This window comes from Pan paniscus, chromosome 12 (genome assembly GCF_029289425.2).
Source record: "Pan paniscus chromosome 12, NHGRI_mPanPan1-v2.0_pri, whole genome shotgun sequence".
NCBI lineage: Eukaryota > Metazoa > Chordata > Mammalia > Primates > Hominidae > Pan > Pan paniscus.
This window is the reverse complement of record NC_073261.2, coordinates 53,993,748-54,019,705: the sequence shown is the minus strand read 5'-3', so window position 1 is coordinate 54,019,705 and position 25,958 is coordinate 53,993,748. Positions and strand designations below refer to the sequence as shown.

Here is a 25,958-nt window from a genome sequence, read left to right as displayed (position 1 = left end):
TCCTCACATTAGGAAAAGATCGGTAATGGAATGCCTGAAGCCCTGTGAGGGAATCTCGGACCAAAGGTGGATAATTAATTATACGGAACTGGAGAGGCAAGAATAGCTGGGCTCCAGTAGTGGAGAAAACAAAATTAAGTAGGCAGAGTTATGCCAATTGGTAGTTGTTGATGCCTGGTACCTAGGGTTCAGTGAGATCTCTTTATAAAGATTCTTTAGTTCTGATGTCCCAGTGACAAAACCACAAGCAAGCCTATTAAGGACTGCCTAGTTAATATTCACTAAAACATCTCACATCTGAGTCAGAGGAGAGTCAGCTATATCACAAACCTGTAGCCATTTATTTTTGTGAATATATACAAAGAGATGGAAACTTTCAAACTTTTCAGGAACTATTCGGATACTGACTTTGAGATAAAATAAATTCTCCAGGGATGATGTGATCTTTCAGTCAGAGTGAGGAGGTTAAGTAGTAAATGCTGTTCTGCCACTAGTATATATCACAATAGACTCAGTGAGACCAAGAATTTACTCTGAAGTTGTTTCCCTAAATCCTGTATTTAGGCAAAATCTCTACTTTGGTTTCCTTACCTGTAGAGTGAGGGTTATTATGGTAAGAATGGTGATATGGAAGGCTTTAGAAGCCCGTGTTCCCTTTCAAAAGAATTAAACCAAAGCATATTTAATTGACCATCAAGATCTGAGAGAATCTGATAAGATGCATTCTATCCCTCCTTTTCATGGATCCAGTTCATACTGTGAAAAAGATTCATGGATCCTGGGAAATGATGGATTACATTACATTTAAAAAGATGCAATTGTTGCTACATTTCCTTGCAAAGAAATGTGTCCTGGATTTGGTTTAATTATATTTTTAATGTACCAATCTTTTGAATAATTTAGGGAACTATGCAGATAACTGAAAACTGAAAATGTTTAACATTGTAGACCATAAATCAGTAGAAATATGAAAGAAAATACATAAAGGCATATACATAAAGAAATAATTATAATTAATTATAATAAATAACATTTCCATGGCTGTTTCAAATGATTTTATATATATTATCTCATTTGACTTTATAACAATAATGTGAGACAAATATAGCAGGAATTAGTATTTCTAGTTTATTGATGGGCTCAGAGAGGTTAAATGAATTGATTCATTCACCCTCGTGGCTTGAATTATCATACAAATATATGCTGAGGCTACCAAATCAACTCTACCATAGATTACTGCAATAGCCTTCTAAGTAGTCTCTGAGGCTCCTGCGAAATGCAAGTTCCTTCCAAAAATACAAATCTAATAGAGTCACCCTCCTATTTAAAATCCATGATTTCTCATCTTAACTCCAGCCTCCAACCATGGTATTTTGCATAGAGTAGGGCCCACATATATCTGCTGACAGAATGAGCAGATTACTGAATTAATGCTGGTAACAAGTGGTTGAGCTGGAATATGAATCTAGACTTCCTCATTTTGAATATGCAAAGAGAAAGCTTAGGAAATTCCAAACCCAGACACAGACTGAATATCCTAGTGCATGAGGGATACAATAGCCTAAGTTAGATCTAGAAGTTATTAGGCAATCAACACCTGCTGGTGTTTAAATCTCAGTTTCTCTGCCAGGATCCAGTGCTCTAATGTTTAAAACCAAATATAAAACATATAAACATACTGAGATCTAAGATGAAATCCACACAAAGCAGAAAAACACAGAGGTCATTATCAATTTTTAAAGGAAAAGTGATGATTTCATCACACCTAGTAAATTTCAAGTGACTTCCATCTTAGAGTTATTGGGTTTGGTAGCCTGTCAGCAAGAATTACCTAACAATAATACTCCTGTTATATAATGGCACCCTAAGCAGTAGTTACCATCTGTAGAAAACAGCTGAACTGACTGATTGCTTGTAAAATAATCAAGCCGAGAATTAGAAAATCATCAGTTCTGGATCATACTTTTCAGGACAGCCATAGAAGTTTCACAGACAACTATCAAGAAGCAAAGTCAATTTATTATACCAAATTAAACCTAATAAATTCACAATCTGTGACAAAGTTTCAAGTACTCTGCAAAAGACCTGAGATATGCTGGATATGCTTAATATGAATTAGCAGATTTGCTAACTGCTGCTACTGATGATGATGATGATGATGATGACAAAAATAGGAGCAGCTAATAATTAGTGCATACTTAGTGCTTCACCACACAATGAAATACAGCCTTTCATGTATTATCTCATTTGATCCAAACCCTCTCATCTTTATATTGTTCAGTACTATTATTATTCCTACTTCATAAATGGAGTTGTAAGGGGTTAAATAATTTACATATGGTAACACTAAAAGTAAGTGGGAACCTGAATCCATTCTGTTGAACTGACTCTAAAATCTATATTCTTAATGACTACACTATCCTAGCTGAATATCTCAGGCTCTTGGTAGTGCATATAATACCTCTATGCATTTGGGACCTAAGAACATGGCAGACCTGACCTCATATTCAAAAACACTCAAGGTATATTCACATTTCATCTTGTCCAGAGTTTGATTTCTTTTAGGACCTATACAGTTCTTCCAAGGACTCACAGACAAAAAGGGAAAATACCTCATGCACACACCACTGGGTAGAAAGATGTAAGTGTTAATTATCTTGTCATTTGGGACTGCTTTTATACGCCTCTGTATAGTTACTTGAATTTTATGTATCATTTCTTTAAGATTTTTTTATAGACCACTGAGCATCTAAAGAAAAAAAAATGAGGGGGGTGGTATAGGGAAAGACATAGAATAGAGTTCTTTCTTTTAAAGTAAAATAAATGTCCATGGAAAGTTTTTGACAGACAAATTACTGCCAATCAGGAATGAAACACTAAATTCTAAATCAATGAACCTTAGTGGCTCTAAAATATACGAGGAAAAAAAATTTCACTGCTGATATTATGGTTATTTGTGGACTGTCAAGCCCTTCAAATGTTGGCTTCAATTTGATTCTAAGTCTGAAAGGTTATTACAAATACCAAATGGCTTTTCAGATAAGATATTGGCTCTCTGGAATCCCTTTTACATGGTTAACAAACTCTGTTGTGTTTCCACCTTTTCATTAAATGCTCTTTTAGTCTTAACTGAAAGCTGGCTCTGCATTAAGGGTGTAGATTCTCCTACGGTTCTCTCAAGAAGAAGCTGCTCATTCAAAATCAGGCCATAAGATGGGTATTATTCTTACTCTTCAGTGTTTCTCCCAGTCCATCATCACTCCTCCAGAACGTGCATGTATTTCAGCTTTATCATCCTTCATCCCTGTTTATCTCTTATCTCTGTCAAAAATCCAGTCTTGTAGTTGATCATTCGCAAAAGTTCACCAGACTTTGTTATTTAACCAGTGGTATTGGTTGATTGCCTACAACAAAGCCCTTTCCTTCCTTTTCTTTATAAGAGAATGAGCTTCTATTTTTTCCTCAAAATTCAGAGAAGGATGACTTCATTCTCATCTCAAGAATCAATTTTGACTGGTTTAGCCAATATGTTTTCAATCTCCTACTAAATAATTGGTTAAGACAGAGGAATGTGAAACAACTTTGGCTAATTAGAGGCAAGGAATGTGGCGGGCAACTTATAGAAACAGTTCTGTTGCTGTTGTATATTATCATGTCTAGGTGAAAGGCATGGGAGTGTGCTTATTTATGAATGGTAAGATTAGAGTAGTTTTTATTTTCTTCCTGTACTTTTCTTTTTTCCCCACCATTTTCCACAATGAATAGATATTACTTTCATTAAAAAAAAAACCCTAAAAATCTTGAAAAGTATTCACTTGATTCTGCTACTGGTTATGATAAACTAATAGGCACAGCATTAATCTTTCCAGTGTGAAAAAAAAATCCTGGAAACCTGGAAAACTGTACAAGGAGTCTGAAAGAACAGTTTTAGATACTGGACAAGAGGTAATGCAGAATTATGATCCCACAGACATAATGATACTGAGAGCAGGAGAGCAAGCGAGGCAAGCTAGCCTAGAGGCAGCTTCCAGGATGTGCTATAAAGCAGGCAAAGGGAGAGAACTGAAACAGAACATGGTTGTCTTACTGAGTTGAAAAGTCAGAGACTAGAGCCCAGGAGTTCAAGGCAACAAGTATTTACAGGACTGAGTATCAGAAAGGAGGATGCTGCAAAAGAGAGCATCCAGGAAAACTACAGAAAGTTCCTTTCGGTATTTGGTGGAGTACTAATTTGTGTATGTAGGGGAGGCAATTACCAAAGGCTGGAGAAAGAACCATTAGAAATGAAAAGGAAAAGAATCTGTGAAAGTCTTACAGGGATGACCATACTTTGTGTTTCCACCAGCCAGAGTTTAAAGACCTCCAAGCTATCCAAAGCATCATGCAGAATTCTCCCAAGGGTACTGCTTTAGAACTGGTGACAAATTAGACCTAGACAAAAAGCTGCTATGGACCCACTAGATACTTAAGAGCAAGTCTTGAATGAATCCAATTGCAAATAACTAAAATCCATGTGAGAACAAAATATAATATTATTTAAAGGAATACAACACAGCATCCAACAATATGAAATGTAAAATTTCACGAATCCAGTAAACAATGACCAGGATGCAAAGAAACAGGACAATATGACCTATAATCAGGTGAACAATATCAATAACCTGGAAAATATACGCATGATGGAACTGGTAGAACAGGACTGTTACATAGCTATTATAAGAATGTTCCATATGTTAACAAGGTAGAGGAACAGGAATATTATGAAGAAAGCAATGGAAGATATCAAAAAGAACAAAATGGAGTTCATATAAAAGTAAAAAAAAAAAACCTCAAATGACAAATACATTGAAATAGATAAACATCAGATTAGATACTGCAAAAGCAAAGTTCAAAGAACTCAAAGACATCAATAGAAAGCATCCAAAATGAAGTGCATAGAGAAGAAAAGAAGATTGAAAAGAAAATAAACAGAGTATCGGTAACCACAGGACAATGTGAAGTGGTCTAAAATATATGTAAAGGAAGTTTCAGACACAAAGGAGAGATAGAAAAGATATTCAAAGAAATAATAGCCAAAGCCTTCTCAAATTTAATAAAAGGTATAAACTTGCATGTCCAAACTCAATGAATTCTAAGCAGAATTAACATAAAGAATCCCACAGAAAAGACACAGCCTAATGAAATTGCTGAGAACTAGTGATGAAAATCTCAAAAAAGTAGAGAAAATGAGACATAATTTGTGCAAAGGAACAAAGATAACAAAAAGCTTATCATCAGAAACTATATCAATCAAAAGAAAATAGTTGGAACTCTTTAAAGTGTTGAAAGAAAAAAAACACCCTGTTAACCTAGAATTCATTATACAGTGAAAACATCTTTCTGAAGATTTTACCAGAAAAAAAAAAGTTTAGAGAATTTAATATAAGTGGAATTGCGCTATAGTGTACATTGAAGGAAGCTCCTCAGTAGAATAAAAATGATATCAGATAGAAATCTGAATCTGCACAAAGACATGAAGAATGCAGAATACAGTAAACACATGGGTAATTATGAAATATATATTAATCATTTCTAGACATTTTATAAAATAAATGAGTGTTTAAAGCAAAGATGCAGTAATAATGTATTGTGGGGTTTATAGACTATGTAGAAGTAATATGTATAACAACAATAGCACAAACAAAGGACAAAACATAGAACAAAAACAATACTTTTGTAAGATTCTTACATTAATGCAAAATGGCATAATATTATTTTAAGGTATTCTGTGTTAAAGATGTATATTGTAAATCCAGGAACAATAACTAAAATATACAACAGAGTCTGAGCTAATAAACTATAGATCACATAAAAAAACACTGGTTAATCTAAAAAAAAAAAAGCAATGAAAGAAGAAAAATGAACAAAGTATGAAAAAGGAAATATAAAATGAATAGCAAGATGGTAGATTTAAGCCCAATCATACTGAAAATTACATTCAGGAGGTGGAATAAGATGGTAGAATATATGATTACATCATTTGTCTGATTCCTCCCTCCCTAACCCCACCCCTGCAGGAACACCAAATTTTAACAACTATCCGCAGACAGAAAACCACTGGCACAAGAACCAAAAATCAGGTGAGCAAACATGCTACCTAGATTTTTACATCATATCGCTAAAAGAGACATTGAAGATGGGCAGAAAGACAATCTTGTATTGCTGATGCCACCCTTCCCCCAGCCCCTGGCAGTGGCTGAACGGCCTGGAGAATTTGTGCACTTGGGAGAGGGAGAGTGCAGCAACTGGGGGACTTTACATTGAACTCAGTGCTGCCCTGTCATAGTGGAGAAAAAAATTGTGCTGGCTGGGCTCACTCAGAACCCACACATGGAGGGAACATTTGGACCAGCCCTAGCCAAAGGAGAATCATCCATTCTAGAGGTCAGAACTTGAGCTCTCAGCAAGCCTCACTGCCACAGGCCAACGTGCTCTGCGGTCTTGAGTAAACTTGAAAGACAGTCTAGAACACAAGGAATGGAACTCTTAGGCAACTCTTAGTGTTGGGCTGGGCTCAGAGCCAGAGGATTAGGGTGGTATGTGACTTGGGCAGTAACCCAGCCAGGGCAGCTAAGGGAATGCTTGCACCACCTCTCTGCCAATCCCAGGCAGTGCAGCTCATAGCTAGAAAATGAGTCCTTCCTTCTGCTTAAGAAGAACAGAATAATGATACAGGGGATATCACCACTGATCCCACAGAAATACAAACTACCATCAGAGAATACTATAAACACCTCTACGCAGATAAACTAGAAAATCTAGAAGAAATGGATAAATTCCTCGACACATACACTCTCCCAAGACTAAACCAGGAAGAAGTTGAATCTCTGAATAGACCAATAACAGGCGCTGAAATTGAGGCAATAATTAATAGCTTACCAGCCAAAAAAAGTCCAGGACCAGAGGGATTCACAGCCAAATTCTACCAGAGGTACAAGGAGGAGCTGGTACCATTCCTTCTGAAACTATTCCAATCAATAGAAAAAGAGGGAATCCTCCCTAACTCATTTTATGAGGCCAGCATCATCCTGATACTAAAGCCTGGCAGAGACATAACAAAAAAAGAGAATTTTACACCAATATCCCTGATGAACATCGATGCAAAAATCCTCAATAAAATACTGGCAAACCAAATCCAGGAGCACATCAAAAAGCTTATCTACCACAATCAAGTGGGCTTCATCCCTGGGATGCAAGGCTGGTCCAACAAATGCAAATCAATAAACATAATCCAGCATATAAACAGAACCAATGACAAAAACCACATGATTATCTCAATAGATGCAGAAAAGGCCTTTGACAAAATTCAACAGCCCTTCATGCTAAAAACTCTCAATAAATTAGGCATTGATGGGACATATCTCAAAATAATAAGAGCTATCTATGACAAACCCACAGCCAATATCATACTGAATGGGCAAAAACTGGAAGTATTCCCTTTGAAAACTGGCACAAGACAGGGATGCCCACTTTCACCACTCCTATTCAACACAGTGGTGGAAGTTCTGGCCAGGGCAGTTAGGCAGGAGAATGAATTAAAGGGTATTCAATTAGGAAAAGAGGTAGTCAAATTATCTCTGTTTGCAGATGACATGATTGTATATCTAGAAAACCCCATCGTCTCAGCCCAAAATCTCCTTAAGCTGATAAGCAACTTCAGCAAAGTCTCAGGATACAAAATCAATGTGCAAAAATCACAAGCATTCTTATATACCAATAACAGACAGAGAGCCAAATCATGAGTGAACTCCCATTCACAATTGCTTCAAACAGAATAAAATACCTAGGAATCCAACTTACAAGGGATGTGAAGGACCTCTTCAAGGAGAACTACAAACCACTGCTCAACGAAATAAAAGAGGATACAAACAAATGGAAGAACATTTCATGCTCATGGGTAGGAAGAATCAATATCGTGAAAATGGCCATACTGCCCAAGGTAATTTATAGATTCAATGCCATCCCCATCAAGCTACCAATGACTTTCTTCACAGAATTGGAAAAAACTACTTTAAAGTTCATATGGAACCAAAAAAGAGCCCGCATTGCCAAGTCACTCCTAAGCCAAAAGAACAAAGTTGGAGGCATCATGCTACCTGACTTCAAACCATACTACAAGGCTATAGTAACGAAAACAGCATGGTACTGGTACCAAAACAGAGATATAGACCAATGGAACAGAACAGAGCCCTCAGAAATAATACCACACATCTACAACTATCTGATCTTTGACAAACCTGACAAAAGCAAGAAATGGGGAAAGGATTCCCTATTTAACAAATGGTGCTGGGAAAACTGGCTAGCCATATGTAGAAAGCTGAAACTGGATCCCTTCCTTACACCTTATACAAAAATTAATTCAAATAGATTAAAGACTTAAATGTTAGACCTAAAACCATAAAAACCCTAGAAGAAAACCTAGGCAATACCATTCAGGACATAGGCATGGGCAAGGACTTCATGTCTGAAACACCAAAAGCGATGGCAACAAAAGCCAAAACTGACAAATGGGATCTAATTAAACTAAAGAGCTTCTGCACAGCAAAAGAAACTAACATCAGAGTGAACAGGCAACCTACAGAATGGGAAACAATTTTTGTAATCTACTCATCTGACAAAGGGCTAATATCCAGAATCCACAAAGAACTCAAACAAATTTACAAGAAAAAAACAAACAACCCCATCAAAAAGTGGGCAAAGGATATGAACAGATACTTCTCAAAAGAAGACATTGATGCAGCCAAAAGACACATGAAAAAATGCTCATCATCACTGGCCATCAGAGAAATACAAATCAAAACCACAATGAGATACCATCTCGCACCAGTTAGAATGGCGATCATTAAAAAGTCAGGAAACAACAGGTGCTGGAGAGGATGTGGAGAAATAGGAACACTTTTACACTGTTGGTGGGACTGTAAACCAGTTCAACCATTGTGGAAGATAGTGTGGTGATTCCTCAGGGATCTAAAACTAGAAATACCATTTGACCCAGCCATCCCATTGCTGGGTATATACCCAAAGGAATATAAATCATGCTGCTATAAAGACACATGCACATGTATGTTTATTGTGGCACTACTCACAATAGCAAAGACTTGGAATCAACCCAAATGTCCGACAATGATAGGATGGATCAAGAAAAGTTGGCACATATACACCATGGAAAACTATTCAGCCATAAAATATGATGAGTTCATGTCCTTTGTAGGGACATGGATGAAGCTGGAAACCATCATTCTCAGCAAATTATCACAAGGACAAAAAACCAAACACCGCATGTTCTCACTCATAGGTGGGAATTGAACGATGAGAACACTTGGACACAAGAAGGGGAACATCACACACTGGGGCCTGTTGTGGGGTGGGGGGAGGGGGGAGGGATATGCCTAATGTAAATGACAAGTTAATGGGTGCAGCACACCAACATGGCACATGTATATATGTAACAAACCTGCACATTGTGCACATGTACCCTAGAACTTAAAGTATAATAAAAATATATATATATAAAAGATGAATTAGAGGACACAAAACTCCTCCAAAAAAAAAAAAAGAAGAACAGAATAAAGAGGACTCTGTCATGTGTCTTGGATACCAGTTCAGCCACAGTAGGATAGGGCACCAGGCAGAGTCATGAGGTCCCCATTTCAGGCCCTAGAACACAAACCAATAACAAGTAACAAGATTGAAACCATAATAAAAAGTCTCCCAGTAAAGAGAAGCCCAGGACCCAGTTCACTGCGAGTTCTATCAAACATCTAAAGAAGAACTAATACTAATCCTACTCAAACTGTTCTGAAAAATTGAGGAAGGAATACTTCCAAACTCATTCTACAAGGTCAGTATTACCCTGATACTAAAATCAAAGACACATCGAAAAAGAAAACTACATGCCAACATCTCTGATGAATATTGACATAAAAATTCTCAACAAAATACTAGCAAACTGAATTCAACAATACATTAAAAATGTCATTCATCATGACCAAGTGGGATTTATCCCCGGGATGCAAGGATGGTTCAACATACACAAGTCAATCAATGTGATACAACATATGAAGAGAATGGAGGACAAGAACCATATGATCATTCCAACTGATGCTGAAAAGCATCTGATAAAATTCAACATCCCTTCATGGTAAAAATCCTAAAAAATCTGGGTATTAACATTACCTCAACAAAATAAAAGGCATGTATGACAGATCCATAGCTAGTATCATACTGAATGGAGAAAAACCAAAAGCTTTTTCTTTAAGAAGTGAAACACAACTAGGATGCCTACTTTCAGCATTGTTATTCAACATAGTACTGAAAGTCCTATAGAGCAATTAAACAAGAAAAAGAAAAAAGGGTCATCCAACTCGAAAAGGAAGAGGTCAAATTATCATTGTTTGCAGATGATATTATATTTAGAAAAACCTAAAGCCTCCACCAAAAAAATGATAAGAATTGATAAATTCAGTAAAGTTGCAGAATACAGAATCAGCACACAAAAATCAGTGGCAGTTCTATATGCCAACAGTGAACAATCTGAAGAAGAAATCAAAAAGTAATCCCCTTTATAATAGCCACAAATAAAAGTAAATACCTAGGAATTTACTTAGCCAAAGAAGTAAAAGATCTTACAAACTATAAAATACTGATGAAAGAAATTAAAGAGGACACACACAAAAAAATGCAAAGATATTGCATGGTCATGGATTGGAAGACACAATATTGTTAAAATGCCCATATTACCCAAAGCAATCTATAGGTTCAATTCAATTCCCATCAAAGTACCAATGACATTCTTTACAGAAATAGAAAAAACAATAGAAAATTTATATGGAAACACAAAAGACCTAGAATGGCCAAAGCTATCCTGAGCAAAAAGAACAGAACTGGAGAAATCATATTACCTAACTTCAAATCATACTACAAAGCTATAGTAATAAAAACAGCATGGTACTGGCATTAAATCCGACACACAGACCAATGGAACAGAATAGAGAACCCAGAAAAGAATTCACATACCTATAGTAAATTCCTTTTAGAGAAAGGTGTCAAGAACACACACTGACTGGGCGTGGTGGCTCACACCTGTAATCCCAGCACTTTGGGAGGCCGAGGTGGGAGGATCATGAGGTCAGGAGATCGAGACCATCCTGGCTAACATGGTGAAACGCTGTCTCTACTAAAAATACAAAAAAATAGGCGGGTATGGTGGCACACACCTGTAGTCCCAGCTAATCTGGAGGCTGAGGCAGGAGAACTGCTTGAACCTGGGAGGCAGAATTGCAGTGAGCCAAGACTGCACCATTGCACTCCAGCCTGGGTGACAGAGCAAGACTCTGTCTCAAAAAAGGAACACACACTGGGAAAAAGACAGTCTCTTCAATAAATTATGGTGGGAAAACTAGAAATCCATATGCAAAATAATGAAACTCGACCCCTATCTCTTGCCATATACAAAAAGCAAATCAAAATGAATTAAAGACTTTAAAATCTAAGAGTTCAAACTATGAAAGGACTACAAGAAAACATTGAGGAAACTCTTCAGGATATCAGTCTCGGAAGGCTTTTTTTTTTTTTTTTTTTTTTTTTTTTTTTTGAGATGGAGTCTCGCTGCAATGCCCAGGCTGGAGTGCAATGGCGCACACAGTCTCAGCTCACTGCAACCTCCACCTCCTGGGTTCAAGCAATTCTCCTGCCTCAGCCTCTCGAGTACCTGGGATTACAGGTGCGCACCACCATGGCCAGCTAATTTTTGTGTTTTTAGTAGAGAAGGGGTTTCACCATATTGGCCTGACTGGTCTGGAACTCCTGACCTCAAGTGATCCACCCACCTCAGCCTCCCAAAGTGCTAGGATTATAGGCATGAGCCACCGTGCCTGGCCTGGGCAGACATTTCTTAATTAATACCGCATAAGCACAGGCAACCAAAACAAAAATGGACAAATAGAATCACAACAAGTTAAAAAGTTTATGCACAGCAAAGGAAATAATCAACAAAGTGAAGAGACAACCCACAGAGTAGTAGAAAATATTTGCATACTATCCATCTGGGAATTAATAACCCAAATATATAAGGAGACAAAACACTTTATAGGAAAAAACTAATAATCCAATTTAAAAATGAGCAAAAGAATTGAATAACTATTACTCAAAAGAACACATACAAATGGCAAACAGGTATATGAAAAGGTGCTCAACATAATCGATCATTAGAGAAATGTAAATCAAAACTACAATGACATAGCACTTAACTCCAGTTAAAATGTCTTTTATCCAAAACACAGGCAATAACAAATGCTGGAAAGGATGTGGAGAAAAGGAAACCTTCATATACTGTTGTTGTGAATGTGAATTAGTATAACCACTATGGAGACGGTGTGGTGGCTCACGCCTGTAATCCCAATACTTTGGAAGGCCGAGGCGGGTGGATCACGGGTCTGGAGTTCGAGACCAACCTGGGCAACATGGTGAAACTCCATCTCTGCTAAAAAATACAAAAATTAGCCAGGCATGGTAGTTAAGCCTGGGAGGCAAACATTGCAGTAAGCCAAGTCATGCCACTGTATAGCCTGCGCCTCCAGAGTGAGACCCTGTCTCAAAAAAAAAATTTTTTTTTTAAATCCACTATGGAGAATAATTTGGAAGTTCCTGAAAAAAGTAAAAATAGAGATATCATAAGATCCAGATCCAGCAATCCCACTGCTAGGTATTTATTCAAATGAAAGAAAATCAGTACATCAAAGAGATTTTATATCTGCACTCTCATATTTGTTGCAGCACCATTCACGATAGCCAAGATTTGGAAGCAACCTAATTGTCCATCAACAGATACATGGAGAGAGAAACTGTGCTACTTACACACAATGGAGTACTATTCAGCCACAAAAAAAGAATGAAATCCTGTCATTTGTAACAGTGATCCTGTTATTTTAATGAGCTGGAGGCAATTATGATAAGTGTTAAACCAGGCACAGAAAGACAAACATTGCATGTTCTCACTTATATGTAGGATCTAAAAATCAAAACAATTAAACTCATGAAGCTAGAGAGTAGAAGGATGGTTATGAGAGGCTGGGAAGCACAGTGTTGAGAGGGAAGGTGGGGATGGTTAATGAGTACAAAATAGTTAGAAAAATGAATAAGACCTAGTATTAGCACAACAGGGTGGCAATAGTCAAAATAATTTAATGGTACATTTTAAAATAACTATGAGTATGATTAGATTGTAACACAAATGATAAATGCTTAAGGAGACAGCTATTCCATTTTTCACGATATGATTATTACACATTGCATGCCTGCATCAAAATATCTCATGTACTCCATAAATATATATGCCTACTAGATACCTACAAAATTTAAAAAATTACATTCATTATAAATCACCTAACCAACCCAATTAAAAATAAAAGATTGTCACACTGAATAAAAAAGCAAAACCTGACTATAAGCTGTGTACAACTTCATTTTTTAAAAAAAAATTAAAAGAGAAAGATAGAAAAGAATATACTTATGCAAACACAAGGTCATAAGGAAGTTGAGTGGGTCAATACCAGTATCACAAAAAGTAGATTTTTTTTCAAATAAGACATATTACTAGGGATAAAGAGGGTCATTTCATCATAATAATAATAAGTGCATCATAGGGACATATCAGTTCTAAGTAGTATGCACCCAATAACAGAGCTTCAAAATGCATTAACCTGATAAAATGGAAACTGACAGGATTGATATTGATAAATATAACTGGAGATTTCAACTCCTCTCAGTAATTGATAAAACAAGTACAAAAAAATCAGTACGAATACAGGAGATTTGAATAACACTGTCAATCAACTTTACCCATGTGATGTCTATAGGCTACTCCACACAGTAACAGCAGAAAACACATTCTTTCTAAATGCAAATGGAACATTTGACTAGACCATATACTGGGTCATAAAACAAGTCTCAACAAATTTAGAAGAACTGAAATTATATAAAGTATGCTCTCTGATCAAAATGAAAGTAAATTAAAAACCTAAAACAGAAGTATTAATATATCTAAAAATTTTCTAAATATTTGGGAAGTAAACAACACATTTCCAAATAACCCACAAGTAAAAGAAAACACAAAAGTAATTTGAAAATACTGAAATGAATAAAAATTAAAACATGACATATCAAAATTTGTATACTGTGGCTGGAGTAGTACTTAGACAATAATTTCTAATACTAAAATGCTCATATTAGAGAAGAAGATAATCTCAAATAAATTATCTAAGTTTCTACCCAAAAGAACTAACAAAAGAAGAGCAAATAAACAAAAAGTAAGCAGAAGAAAAAAACAGTAAAGGTGGAAATGAGAAAGCTAGAAATTAGCTAGGCATCTGTTAACATAGGCTCAAGCCTTCTTCATGTGGTCTCTCCACGTGAGCTTGCTTAAGTTTCTTCAAGCTTGGAAGCCTCAGCGTAGCTGGACTTTTTACACAACAGCCAACCAAGATGGAAGCAGCACCATCCTTTACAGCCTAGCCTCAGAGTCACAAAGGGCCACTTCTGCCATTCTGTTGGTTACAATCAACTCACAAGCTTGCCCAGATTCAAGGGGAGGGGAATTAGATGCCATTTCTTAATGAAGTAGTCTCAAGGTTCTAGAAAAAAAAAAATGTGTTAAGGAAGATATTGTTGTAGACATCTTTGAACAATGTAATCTATATTATAGATCTGGGTTGACATATAGTATCATTTCCATTTAACCTGAAAAACTACCTTTTACATTTCTGTGGTGCAAATCTGGTGACAAATTCTCTCAGCTTCTGTTTATCTGAAAATGTCTTTATTTTCCGTTTATTTTTGAAGGATATTTTCACAAGACATAGAGTTTTCATTGACAGGTTTTGTTTTGTTTTTCTTTCAGGACTTTACAGATACTCTACTGCCTTCTGGTTTGCTCTGTTTCTGATAAGTTGGCTGTAGCTCTTATCACTGTTCTTCATTATGTACTATACCTTTTCGTCTTTGGCTGCTTTAAAATTTTTCTCTTTATTATTGTTTATTTAGCAATCTGATAACAATGTGCCTCAGTGTAGCTTTCTTTGTATTTATCTTGATAAAGTTTTTTGAGCTATTTAAATTAGTGTGTTAATACTTTTTCTCAAACCTGAGAAACTTTGAACCCAGTTATGTACTAGGTCCATCTTATCTTTTAAATTACTGACTATATTAAATTATTTAAAGCCCCTGTCTGCAATTTCCAACATATGTGTCATCAGTGGATCTATTTCTATTGTCTATCTTTTCTTCTTTTATGGGTAACATTTTCTTGCTTCTCTGCATGTCAAATTTTAGCTTTTTGCTGTAAAACTGTGTATGCTATGTGCTTGAGAGCGTGGAATTGTTTTTTTCTTCCTCATCCTTCAAAGGCTATTGAGTTTTGTTAGAAGGCATTTTTTTTTATCAGCAGAGTCACTTTATCTTGTGAAATTGTTAGGGTCAAGAGTAGCTCTTGGGGTTAATATCCAAAATATGTCAAAAACTCAAACTAAACAGCAAGAAAAATAACTCGATTAAAAAATGGGTAAAGGACCTGAATGGACATTTCTCAAAAGAAGATATGCATATGGCCAACAGGAATATGAAAAGATGCTTGGAATCACTAATTATCAGGGAAAGGCAAATTAAAACCATAATGACACATCAATTCATACCTAATAGAATAGCTACTATCAAAAAGACAAGAAATAACAAGTGTTGAAAAGGATGTGAAAAAAAGGAAATCCTTGTGCATTATTGGTGGAAATGTAAATTAGTACAGCCATTAAGAGAAACAGTATGGGAATTCCTCAAGTAGTTTTAACGTATACAACTACCATATGATTCAGTAATCCCACTACTGAGTATATATCCAGAGGAGATGAAATCAGTTTGTCAAAAAGATATCTGCACTCCTATGTTCATAGTAGCATTATCGCAATAGCCAAGATATGGAATCAATCTAAGTGTATATCAATGGAGGAATGCATAAAGAAAATGTAATATAAATAGACAATAAAATATGGAATATTATTCAGACTTTAAAAAGATGGAAATCCTGTCATTTGTGACAACATGGATGAACCCGGAGGACCTAATGTTTAGTAAGAAAAGGCACAGAAAGACAAATAGTGCATAATCTTACCTATACATGGAATCTACAAAAGTTGAACTCATAGAAGTAGACAGCAGAATGGTGGCTGCAAATGAACTCAAAGAAGTTGAGTCATATTGGTCAAATAATACAAAATTTCAGTTAGGAGAAATACGTGCAAGAGATCTATTATACAACGTTGTGACTTTAGTTAATAACAATGTACTGAAATCTTGAAAACTGCTAAGAAAGGAGACTTTGTTTTTTTAACCACCTAAAAAAGTATATGAAGTAATATATATATTAACTAGCTCAATTTAGCCACTCCAGAAGTATACATATTTCAAAACAACAAATGTACATGATGAACATATACAATTAAGAAAAAAAAACAGAGGAGCTCCTCCTCTAGAGCTTTGAGTAGCACTCTTAAGACCTCATCTTCTGCAGTCTTACTGAATGCAAAAGATGTTTAGCTGGACTCTTCCATTCTGGTTGGTCAGAATTCCAATGTTTCCATGTATGTTTCCAGTGACCTTTGGCACCCTTATTCATCTCACAGACCTCCAGTGGCTGTTCTCTGCCAAGCCTCACAGAGTTTCACTCTGCACATGGCTACTAAATGTTTTTACCAAAGACTCAAGGTCTCTCCAGTGCTGATTAATAGAACTACTTCTTTGAACAACTCCTTGCTCTCTGGTACCTTGCTCCACCAATCCCAGCTGTCACATCAGCCCTATATGCCAGTCTCTGGGATTTTGCTTTTGTGTTTTCTGTGTAAAAACACTGCTTTTTGTTTGGGCTCTACTTTCCTGTGTTACTGTTTAGACAGTGTCCCCAGACAGAAAAATGGAGAATGGCAAGATTACCTTATGTGTTTCCCCTTCTTTGAAGGATCACAGCCTTTTTATGTCTTCTGTCTAATGCATGAATAGGGTTGCTTCATGTAGTTTATCCAATTTTACAATTGTTTATGGCAAAAGGGTAACTTTGATACCTTTTACTCTGTGATGGCTGTAACTAGAAGTCCTATTAATGCCTTTTTAAATTAAAAATAGCACTGCCAATAAAACCTTAATTTCCATACATCAAAAGTCAACCAAAGGAAACTAATAAGTAGTAAAATAAAAGTGTGGGGCAAGGGTGTGAGCAGACTCGTGTAATTTCCCATTATTTTAATTTTCTTAGAATAAAAAAAATTCCAAGAGTCACATCATTTCTTGTTCATTTTCATTTCTCACCAACAGCTCTTCATTCTCTCCTAACCAAAGCCTAATTTTGCATTCAACTTCGAGTAGATGATTTATGATGAGTCAACTATGCCAATAATGATGCTCCTATTTTACTTTGTCAGATACTCAATCTCCCAGCCTCCCATAGAGCTGGAAGTGATCATATGGCAGTGTTTTATTCAATGAGACATACAGGAAAGTTTGTCAGGGATCTCCTCAAAAGGTTCTTATTTTCTTAATAAAAGGAATAGGTGAAGGCTGGTCCATTTCCTGTCTTGAATGTGGGTCTCTTCTGACTGTAATATACATGAGAATGAAGAGTTCACACTCTAATTATACCAAAGGAGGAGAAACAAAAGAGCCTGGGTCCATAATGACATCACTGAGCAACTAAACCAATACAGCAACTGACTGCCTTTGAGAAAAATAAAATTTATTTGTTTAAGCCACTCTTTAAGTTTTGTATTTCTTATAATAGAAAGCATTTCTGACTAATTAATGCACATACCATTTGTTCTTTAAACTAACAATAGTTTGCATATAAGATGTAGCTAGTTTTTAAATAGAATATTAGAAGAAAGTAGTTAGAAGCTGCATTCTTTTGAAGCCTTTGGACCAATCAGGTTTTCTTTAGTGTCTATTAAATGCACGCCTCCCTTATATCAACCCATAGATTACAAACTTCCTTGTAGCTAGAGATCTTCTGTTTTAAATATGAGTCTAAGCACTTCTGGGAGTTCAAATTAGCTTGCTGATAAATTCTATTTCTAGATGTTCTATAAGCTATCTCTGTTATCTAGGTATTCTTTGACTCCATTAGGAACAAGGACCCTAAACACCTAAAACTTTTTTTCCCCTGACAGAAATGAGTTTGCTGGTAAGATAAACAAGCACAGGGATGGTCACTGTCTTACGTTCACATTCTCTGACGTCCAAGTTGAACTGCTGTAATGCTCCCAAGGTGAGCTGCCGCACTTCAGCTTCCAACAAAAGTTGCATCAAGGATGTGGCTAAATGCTTGCAAGCTGACATACACGCTGTCTGGGCCACCTTTCCCTGAAACACAAGAGTGTAAATCATAAAGTTAATGCATCTAACATAAATTAAAATAAAATTTCAACAAAACTTAAGATTACATCTTTTTCAATTAGGAATTTCCCTAAGGTTCTCCTCATCATAATACCCTTCCATTCAAATAATCTTGGAATTAAAGCATCTGATGGCAATCATCTTATATAATAGCTCCGTCACCATCAGTCATGGTAGCTGTAACACTAAGCTAAAATTCACAAAGCCCAGTTATTTAGTCAAGAATTACTTCTTTTCTAAACTGACATCAAACAATATTCAAAATTTTAAGTAAAGTGAGAAACAATATTCTACAATATTGCAGAATACAATATTCTACAGAGAATAAATTTCAAAAACTTCCTTCCAAATTAAAAAATTCTTAAAAATCAAATGTGAACAATAATCCCCACTGTATCTAGAAACCAGTGTTTACTGCTTTATGATTTAACACATATAAAGTGAAAATAATTATGGCCAGGAGCGGTGGCTCACGCCTGTAATACCAGCACTTTGGGAGGCCGAGGCTGGCAGATCACAAGGTCAGGAGATCGAGACCATCCTGGCTAACACGGTGAAACCCAATCTCTACTAAAAATGCAAAAAAATTAGCCGGGCGTGGTGGCAGGTGCCTGTAGTCCCAGCTACTCAGAAGGCTGAGGCAGGAGAACGGCATAAACCCGGGAGGCAGAGCTTGCAGTGAGCGGTGCCACTGCACTCCAGCCTGGGGGACAGAGAGAGACTCCGCCTCAAAAAAGAGGAGAGGGAAGGGGAGGGGAGGGGAAGGTTATTTAAAACAAAAAGGTTACCTGAAAAAAATAATTAAGGGGATGCATTTTGTTTTCTTAGAAAATACTGAGATTTATGAATATAAACTCTAGGTCAATTTTGAAAATATGGATTTTAAAATTAATATTTTAGTGTCTTCTTTAAAAGATTCAAAGTACTCTACATTTAGTGAATTATATAAATTTTATATCTGTTATTTATAATCTGTTTCAAAATATAGGATGATGTTTTAAAAAGACTATGATCAAATTATTTAGTGAATCATCCTTCTTTTTTGAAATAACAAAATATTTCAGCCATACAGAAAAATATAGAATCATCAGATAAATACTTAACGTATCCCCTAAACATTACAAATACAGTTTAAGCCCCGGTGTGACCTCCTTAATCATGTTCCTCCCAGTCCCCACAGATGACCATTATTGGTATTAGGTATCCCATTTGTTTTTAAAAAGTACTATTATGACAAGTATATAACCAGAAACAATATGCTGTATTATTTTACATATTTTGAAACTTTCTATAATATTATGTAGGTCCTTCTGCAACTTCCTTTCTCAGTTGAATATTATGAATATGAAGATTTTGAAGTGTATTGTATCTAGTTGTAGTTTATTCCTTTAGTTGTTCCATAGTATTCCTTTTTGGAAGTATAACACAATTTATTTGGCCATTCTTCTCATGCTGGAGATTTAAGTTATTTCTTTTTCTTTCTTTCTTTTTGTTTTGGCTATTATAAACAGAGTAAGTCAGTTCTAGTAAGAGATCATGAAAATGCAAGAGCATGACTACAGTGTCCCTTTTATATGTTTTTTCATATGTTATACTGGGCCAGGGTCTTCAATGAATCTAGCAGGCTTTAAAGACAAAAACTATAAATAAATAATATCATACTACATTTTAAAATTTACATAATTTATGTACTTTGGATAATTTCTTTGGAATTACTTTTTGAAGCTACTAGGATGAGGGGTATCAAGACTGTGATCCATAATGCATATGCTTATATGTGAAGACAAACACAAGTGAAAGCTAGACTCCCAAATATCCAGTTAAATGACTCTGCTTATGGTATGTTCTGATTTGCATTGTCCCCAGATATTTCGTAGAGTATTACTTCATTGCATAATCACCAGCAGTTTTATAAGTTTTTCTGCTAATTTTTCTACCAATGAAACAAAAGATATTTTATGGATTTTATGTCTTTGATTACTGTGTGCAATTGAATATTTTCTAAATTTGTATTTATTTGACTCAAATCTTATTTGTAGCATAAAAAATAATGATGACCTATTTCAGTATACAGACTATAAATTTTCCTCATTTCTATGGTTTCATTTGTATTTTCTGATGGGCCACACTCTGCATGATTTAAAACAACAAAGGAGGTAATTTAGAGATCAAGTGGAACAGATACAATAGAGGCAAAAACAAATTCTAAAGAGAAAAGTCACATCATAAAAGAAATCCACATTAAATTACTTGGTTTTAATTAAACCCACCAGAGACCTAGGACAGGCACCTCCAAAGAAAAACAGGGTTCAACATAATGGTCAGGCTATGCCAACTGTGAACTTTCAGAGGCGACAAAGGTATGAGACCAGCACAATACTGAACATTATTCCCCATCGCTTGCTTTTGTCAGCTTTGTCGAAGATCAGATGGTCGTAAGTGTGTGGAATTATTTCTGGGCTCTCTATTTCATTCCATTGGTCTATGTGTCTGTTTTTGTACCAGTACCATGCTGTTTTGGCTACTGTAGCCCTGTGGTATAGTTTGAAGTCGGGTAACGTGATGTCTCCAGCTTTCTTCTTTTTGCTTAGGATTGCCTTGGCTATTCGGGGTCTTTTTTGGTTCTATATACATTTTTAAATAGTTTAGTTCTGTGAAGAATGTTATAAATAGTTTGACAGGAGCAGCATTGAATCTGTAAATTGCTTTGAGCAGTATCGCTATTTTAACTATATTACTTCTTCCTACTCATGAATATGGCATGTTTTTCCATTTTTTTGAGTCATCTCTGATTTATTTGAGCAGTGTTTTTATACTTCTCATTATAGAGCTCTTTCATGTCCCTGGTTAGCTGTATTTCTAGGTATTTTATTCTTTTTGTATGGGATTGGGTTCCTGATTTAGCTCTCTACTTTGGTGCTATTGGATGCTATTGGTGTACAGGAAGGCTACTGATTTTTGTACATTGATTTTGTGTCCTGAAACTTTGCTGAAGTTGTTTATCAGCTCAAGGAGCTTTTAGGCAGAGTAGCCATATGCAGAAGATTGGAATCAGACTCCTTCCTTGTACCATATACAAAAATAAACAGAAGATGGATTAAAGACTTAAATGTAAAACCTAAATCTATAAAAACTTTGGAAGATAACTTAGTAAACACCTTTCTGGACAAGGGAACTGTCAAAGATTTCATGACGAAGACCCTAAAAGCAATTGTAACAAATGCAAAAACTGACAAATGGGATCTAATTAAACCTAAGAGCTTCTGCACAGCAAAATAAACTATCAACAGAGAAAACAGAAAACCTACAGAATGGAAGAAAGTATTTACAGACTATGCATCTGGCAAAGGTCTGATGCCCACAATCTATAAGGAATTTAAACAAATTTACAAGCAAATAAACAAACAAACCCCCTTAAAAAGCAGGCAAAGGACATAAACAGCCACTTTTCAAAAGAAGTCACACATGTGGCCAACAAGCATATGACAAAATGTTCAACGTCACCAATCATTAGAGAAATGCAAATCAAAACCAAAAGGAGATATCATCTCAAACCTGTCAGAATGGCTATTATTAAAAAAAAATTTAAAAAAACAGACACTGGCAAGGTTGCAGAGAAAAGAGAACACTTACACACTGCTGGTCAGAGTGTAAATTAGTTCAGTCATTGTGGAAAGCAGTGTGGTGATTCCTCAAAGAACTAAAAACAGAGTACCCATCAACCCAACAATCCTACTATTGAATACATAACCAAATGAATATAAATTGTTTTACCATAAAGACATATGCACACCTATGTTCACTGCAGCACTATTCACAATACCAAAGTCATGGAATAAACCAAAATGCCCATCAACAGTAGACTGAATAAAAAAATTAGGTACCTATACACCATGGAATACTACACAGCCATAAAGAAAGAATGAGATCATGTTCTTTGCAGCAACATGGAAGGCACTGGAGACCTTTATCCTTAAGAAACTAAAGCAGGAACAGAAAACCAAATGCCTCATGTTCTCACTTATAAGCAGGAGCTAAATAAAAAGAACACATGGTCACAAAGAGGGGACTAACAGATGCTAGGGCCTGCTTGAGGGTGGAAGATGGGAGAAGTGAGAGGATCAGAAAAAATACCTTTCAGGCACTATGCTTAATACCTGGGTGATGACATAATCTGTACACCAAACCCTCATGACATGAGTATACCTATATAACAAACCTGCCCATATACTCCTGAACCTAAAAGTTAAAAGAAAACAAACAAACAAAAAATGAAAACAAAGCAAAACAAAAGGTGTGAGACTCTATAGCTTTTCAACAATGAGAGTGGGAATAGAGTGAATGAATGAAGCAAGACTATATGATCATCTCAATAGATGCAGAAAAGACATTTGAAAAAACTCAGCCTCCTTTCATGATTAAAAAAAAAGCTCTCAACGAATTAGGTATAGAAGGAATGTAACTTAATACATTAAAAGCCATATATGACAATCCTATAGCTAATGTCATACACAAAAGTGAAAAGCTGAAATCTTTTTTTTTAAGATTAGGAACAAGACAAGGGTGTGTACTCTCATCATTTCTAATCTACACAGTTCTGGAAGTGCTAGTCACGGTAGTTAGTCAAGAGAAAGAAATAAAAAGCATCCAAATTGAAAATGAAGTTAAATGGTTCACTAATTGTTTGAAAAATATATATGATCTTATATAGACAGAACTCTAAAAATTCCACCAAAAACTGTTAGAATAAACAAATTCAGTAAAGTTGCAGGATACAAAATAAACATGCAAATATCAGTTGTGTTTCTATACGCTAACAACAAACTATCTGAAAAAGAAATCAAGCAAAAAATGTCACTTACAACAACTATTTTAAAAAACTTGGAAATAAATTTAGCTAAAGAGATAAAATATTTGTATATTTAAAAGTATAAAACAATACTAAAAGAAATTTAAGAATACACAAAGAAATGGAAAGACATATCATGTTCATGAATTGAAGGAATTAATATTGTTAAAATGTCCATTCTACCCAAGGTGATCTACAAACTCAATGCAATCCTTATCACAATACCAATGACTTTTTTCAAATAATAGAATAAATAATGCTAAAGTTCGTATGGAACCACAAAAGACCCCACATAGCCAAAGCAATCTTTAACAGAAATAACAAAGATGGAGCTGTCACATAGTCTGATTTCAAAATCCAATACAAATCTATAGTAATCAAGACAGTATGGCACTAGTGCAAAAACTGATACACAGACCAATGGAACAGAATACAGAACTCTGTAATAAATCCACACATTTATGGTCAACAAATTTTTGATAAAGATACCAATAACACACAATGGGGAAAAGATTCTTCAATAAATTGTGCTGAGGAAACTAGATATCCACACGCATAAGAATGAAATTAGTCCCTCATCTCACATTGTAAACAAAAAATAATTCAAAGTAGATTAAAGACTTAAACATAAGACCTGAAACTATGAAACTACTAGAAAAAAAAAACAGATGAAAAAGCTCCATGACATTGATCTGTACAATGACTTTTTTTTTGTATATAACCACAAAAGTACAGGCAACAAAAGCAAAAACAGACACACAGGATTACATCAAACTAAAAAGCTTCAGGACAGCAAAGGAAACAATCAAACGTGTGAAGAGAACCTACAGAATGGGGGAATATACTTGCAAACCACACATCTGATAAGGAGTTAACATCCAAACTATATAAGGAACTCAAACTCAATGACAAGAAAAGAAATAAACTGATTAAAAAATGGGCAAAGGATCTGAATAGACATTTCTCAAGAGAAGACACATGAATAGCCAAGACGTATATGAAAACATGTACAACATCACTAGTCATCAGAAAAATGCAAATTAAAACCACAATGAGATACCACCTCTCATTTGTTACAATGAATATTATCAATAAGACAAAAGGTAACAAGAGTTGGTGAGAATGTGGAGAAGAGGGAACCTTTGTCAACTGTTGGTGTAAATGTAAATTAGTATAGCTATTATTGAAAACAGTATGGAAGTTCCTCACAAAATTTAAAATAGTATTACTGTATGATCCAGCAATCCTACTAATGAATATATACCCAAAGGATATGAAATCAGTATGTCAAAAAGACACCTGCACTCCCATGGTCATTGGAGCATTATTCACAATAGCCAAAATATGAAGTCAACCCATTGTCCATCAATGGATAAATGTAAAAAAAAAAATCTGCTATATATATACACACACACATACATACATACAGTGGAATACCACGTATGCTCATAGGCATGAGCAAAAAAAAAATGATGTAAAACAGGAACTTATATTTAAAAGAGAAGCAGAGGGCAGAAGTTTAGAAAAATTGCAGCCTGGTCATGTAGTAGAAAAGAACAGCCCATTTTCAGGAGAAGAATTCAAGCAGGCTGCTGAGCAACCACTTGCTAGAGGAATCTGCATAACTAAAAGGAAGGTAAGTGTTGATAGCCAAGACAAAGGGGAAAAGGTCTCCAAGGCAAGTCAGAGACCTTTAAGGCAGCCCCTCCTATCACAGGCCCAGAGGTTTAGGAGGACAGAATGGTTTCATGGGCCAGAACCAAGGCCTCACTACCCTGTGCAGCCTCAAGACACTGTTCCCTGCATCCTAGCTGCTCCAACTCCAGCCGTGGCTCAAAGGTGCATAGGTACAGCTCAGGCTGCTACTTCAGAGGGTGCAAGCCATAAGCCTTGGCAGCTTTCATGTGGTGTTAAGTGTGTGGGTGCACAAAGTGCAAGAGTTGGGATTCATGCTAAATGAACAGATTTTAACTGCTCTTGCCTAACACACAGAGAAAATACGGGAAACTATGTGAGATGATGGATATGTTAATTTGCTTCGCTATAGTAACCTTTTTACTATCTATATGTATTCTGTAACATCATGTTGTACACCTTAAATAAATGTAATGTAATTTAAGTTTTTAAAAATAATTTTACATTAGTGTCCGTTTTGTGCCTAGGTTCTTTTGCTCAGCATGTTTCTGAGATTCATTCATACAGTTGCCTTTTTCCTGATTTGAGAAGTATTCAGTCTTTCATCATTAAGTAAAATGTTAGCTATAGATTTCTTACAGATATCCTTTATCAGATTACATAAGACTAGCCTACACTGCTGACAGAATTTTATTTTTCATGAAAGGGTGTTCAATTTTGTTAAGTGCTTTCTGTGTACATATTAAGATGAGCACATGGATACACTCACACACACAGTTATATAACTTATACAATACACCTTACTTAGGCACAGTGTATCTTTTTAAAATATAATGCTGGATTTCATTTGATACTATTGTGTAGAAGATTTTGAGTCCGTGTTTATGCAGGATATTAGTCTACAGTGTTCTGTTCTTATATTGTCATTGTTTGATTTTGCTATTAGAGTAATGTTGGTCTCATAAAATAAGTTTAGAAAACCCTTTTGTTTTGTGAAGCATTTTGCTTA

General features: G+C 35.6%; 1 protein-coding gene across 3 annotated transcripts in view; it reads right to left on the bottom strand.

Moving 5' to 3' along the window:
• EXOC6B (exocyst complex component 6B) overlaps positions 1 to 25,958 on the bottom strand; it is a 652,998-nt gene that overhangs the window by 188,352 nt on the left and 438,688 nt on the right. For 2 of the 3 annotated variants that reach the window (XM_003808189.4, XM_055107798.2), the window contains one exon: positions 18,291 to 18,432. In XM_003808189.4, coding sequence (XP_003808237.1) covers positions 18,291 to 18,432 — 142 coding nt within the window. Of the gene's footprint in view, positions 1 to 12,730; positions 14,670 to 16,195; positions 18,433 to 25,958 lie in introns of those variants that run through there. The other variant, XR_010109257.1, reaches the window with a different exon arrangement.